This window comes from Sardina pilchardus, chromosome 18, assembly GCF_963854185.1.
Source record: "Sardina pilchardus chromosome 18, fSarPil1.1, whole genome shotgun sequence".
Classification (NCBI taxonomy): Eukaryota; Metazoa; Chordata; class Actinopteri; order Clupeiformes; family Clupeidae; genus Sardina; species Sardina pilchardus.
The window spans coordinates 2,055,172-2,056,908 of record NC_085011.1 but is presented as its reverse complement, the minus strand read 5'-3'; the positions used below and the strand labels follow the sequence as shown (position 1 = coordinate 2,056,908).

Genomic DNA, 1,737 nt, shown 5'->3' with positions numbered 1-1,737 from the left:
TAACTATACGATCTTTGGTTGAACATTCTGTACTTACATAATGTTTAACTAAATCATATTATTTCTAACACAGGACGGGCCCTTCCTGGTGGTCCGGCTGACCGTGATGACCTACTTCGACGTCTTCCACCAGATGCTGGTGTTCTTCGCCATCAAGAACTTCCTGGTGGTGGTCCTCAACCTCTACCGCCTCATCGTCATCTGCCAGGACCACAAGCCCTCCTCGTCGCCCACGGCAACGCCGCTACAGGGCGAGTGTCGGAGCAGAGAAGACTGAGAGGAGAGCAGACACACACACACACACACACACACACACACACACACACACACACACAGATGACTAATGCATAAATCAGAAACACTAACACACACACACACATACAAATACAGACACCATAAGTTACAAACTACCCCCCCCCCCCCACACACACACACACACACAAAGTAGTATGAAAATAGAACAGAAGGGCAGACATAGAAACACACACATTGGATTTCAACCTCTGTCATGATCACAGTGACACACACACACACACACACACACACACACACACACACACACACACACACACTCACTTCCTCTTCATTGCTGGATCCCTCTTGAGGGGCAAGAGGAGAGCATGAGGAAGAGGAAGAAGATGAGCTTTAGAAGGACCAGAACAGGAAGAGGCCCCTGGGGCCCACCTCATGGCTTTGTGGGTTTTGTAGTTTTTTAACCTACTTAACCCTCTTATAGCATTTGTGTCTGTTTCTGATGACCAGGAGAGACATCATATCACCATGTGCCAAATGGCTCTACTGGGGAATGTGAAGCCAAAACCCACATGATTGGATGATCGACTTTTTTTCTACTATCTCAGTATCCGTTATATTTGTTTTATTTTTTTTTATTGTGTATTTTCACTTGTATTTGTTGCCTTTGTATGACACAGAAATCTGTGCAAGAAACACATGACAGGACCTGCTTTATTTGAAGACCTACAGTAGGGGAAATGTACTCTAATACTTACTTAAAGGATTTAAAGGACGTAAAATATCTTCACAAATGACACTGATGTGTTAGCCTGGCTATCACCATACTAAGATCAGTCTTTTAAGATTGAACATTAGTCTGGGCAGTCTGCGCTTTATCTCTGCTACACAAGAGGTGTGATCAATGGGCATAGTTCACGTGACTGCATATGCTTGGATAGTCAACGATCCGGGTGCGTCTTTTGGATAAGCTAGCTTGTGATCGGACCCAAAGGTTGTGGACAGGAAGCAGGGGAGATAGATGTGCAGGTTTCCAGCCTGAGCTGCCGGGCGAAATCCAAATTATCCGGCAGGTCAGGCAGGGTTCACCCAGCCTATTGATGTGTAATGCACTTTAAAGGTATACTATGCAACGTTTTTCAGTTAATCAATTCGTTCCATACTGTTATATATGGTTAAATGAGTCATTACCGGTCGAACGGTGTGTTTTTTGGCCGCTCTAGTGGTCTGTAGCGGTAAAACCACACTTGCAACTTCAGGAGACACCGGGCACGCACCCATGCTCTACTCCAGGAAGTGTCATGTAAAGTCTCATGAAAAGGCACGGCAGACTGACCGATTGAGGAGTTTTGTCAAATATACACGCTAAAGCTGTAGGGGAAGCTCTGCAGAGAAATATGCAAGCATAAAACGAGCGAAAATGAAAAGTGAAAGCGAAACCGGCGATGAAATCGCCAATCCTGCATAGTATACCTTTAAGTGAAA

At 45.0% G+C, this 1,737-nt stretch overlaps 1 protein-coding gene across 1 annotated transcript in view; it reads left to right on the top strand.

Moving 5' to 3' along the window:
- Window positions 1-406, top strand: part of tmem26a (transmembrane protein 26a) — a 17,180-nt gene extending 16,774 nt beyond the window's left edge. Inside the window, exon 8 of the mRNA XM_062520427.1 lies at window positions 74-406. Coding sequence (XP_062376411.1) covers window positions 74-277 — 204 coding nt within the window. The 3' untranslated portion in view covers window positions 278-406. The remainder of the gene's footprint in view (window positions 1-73) is intronic.
- Window positions 407-1,737: the final 1,331 nt, after the last annotated feature.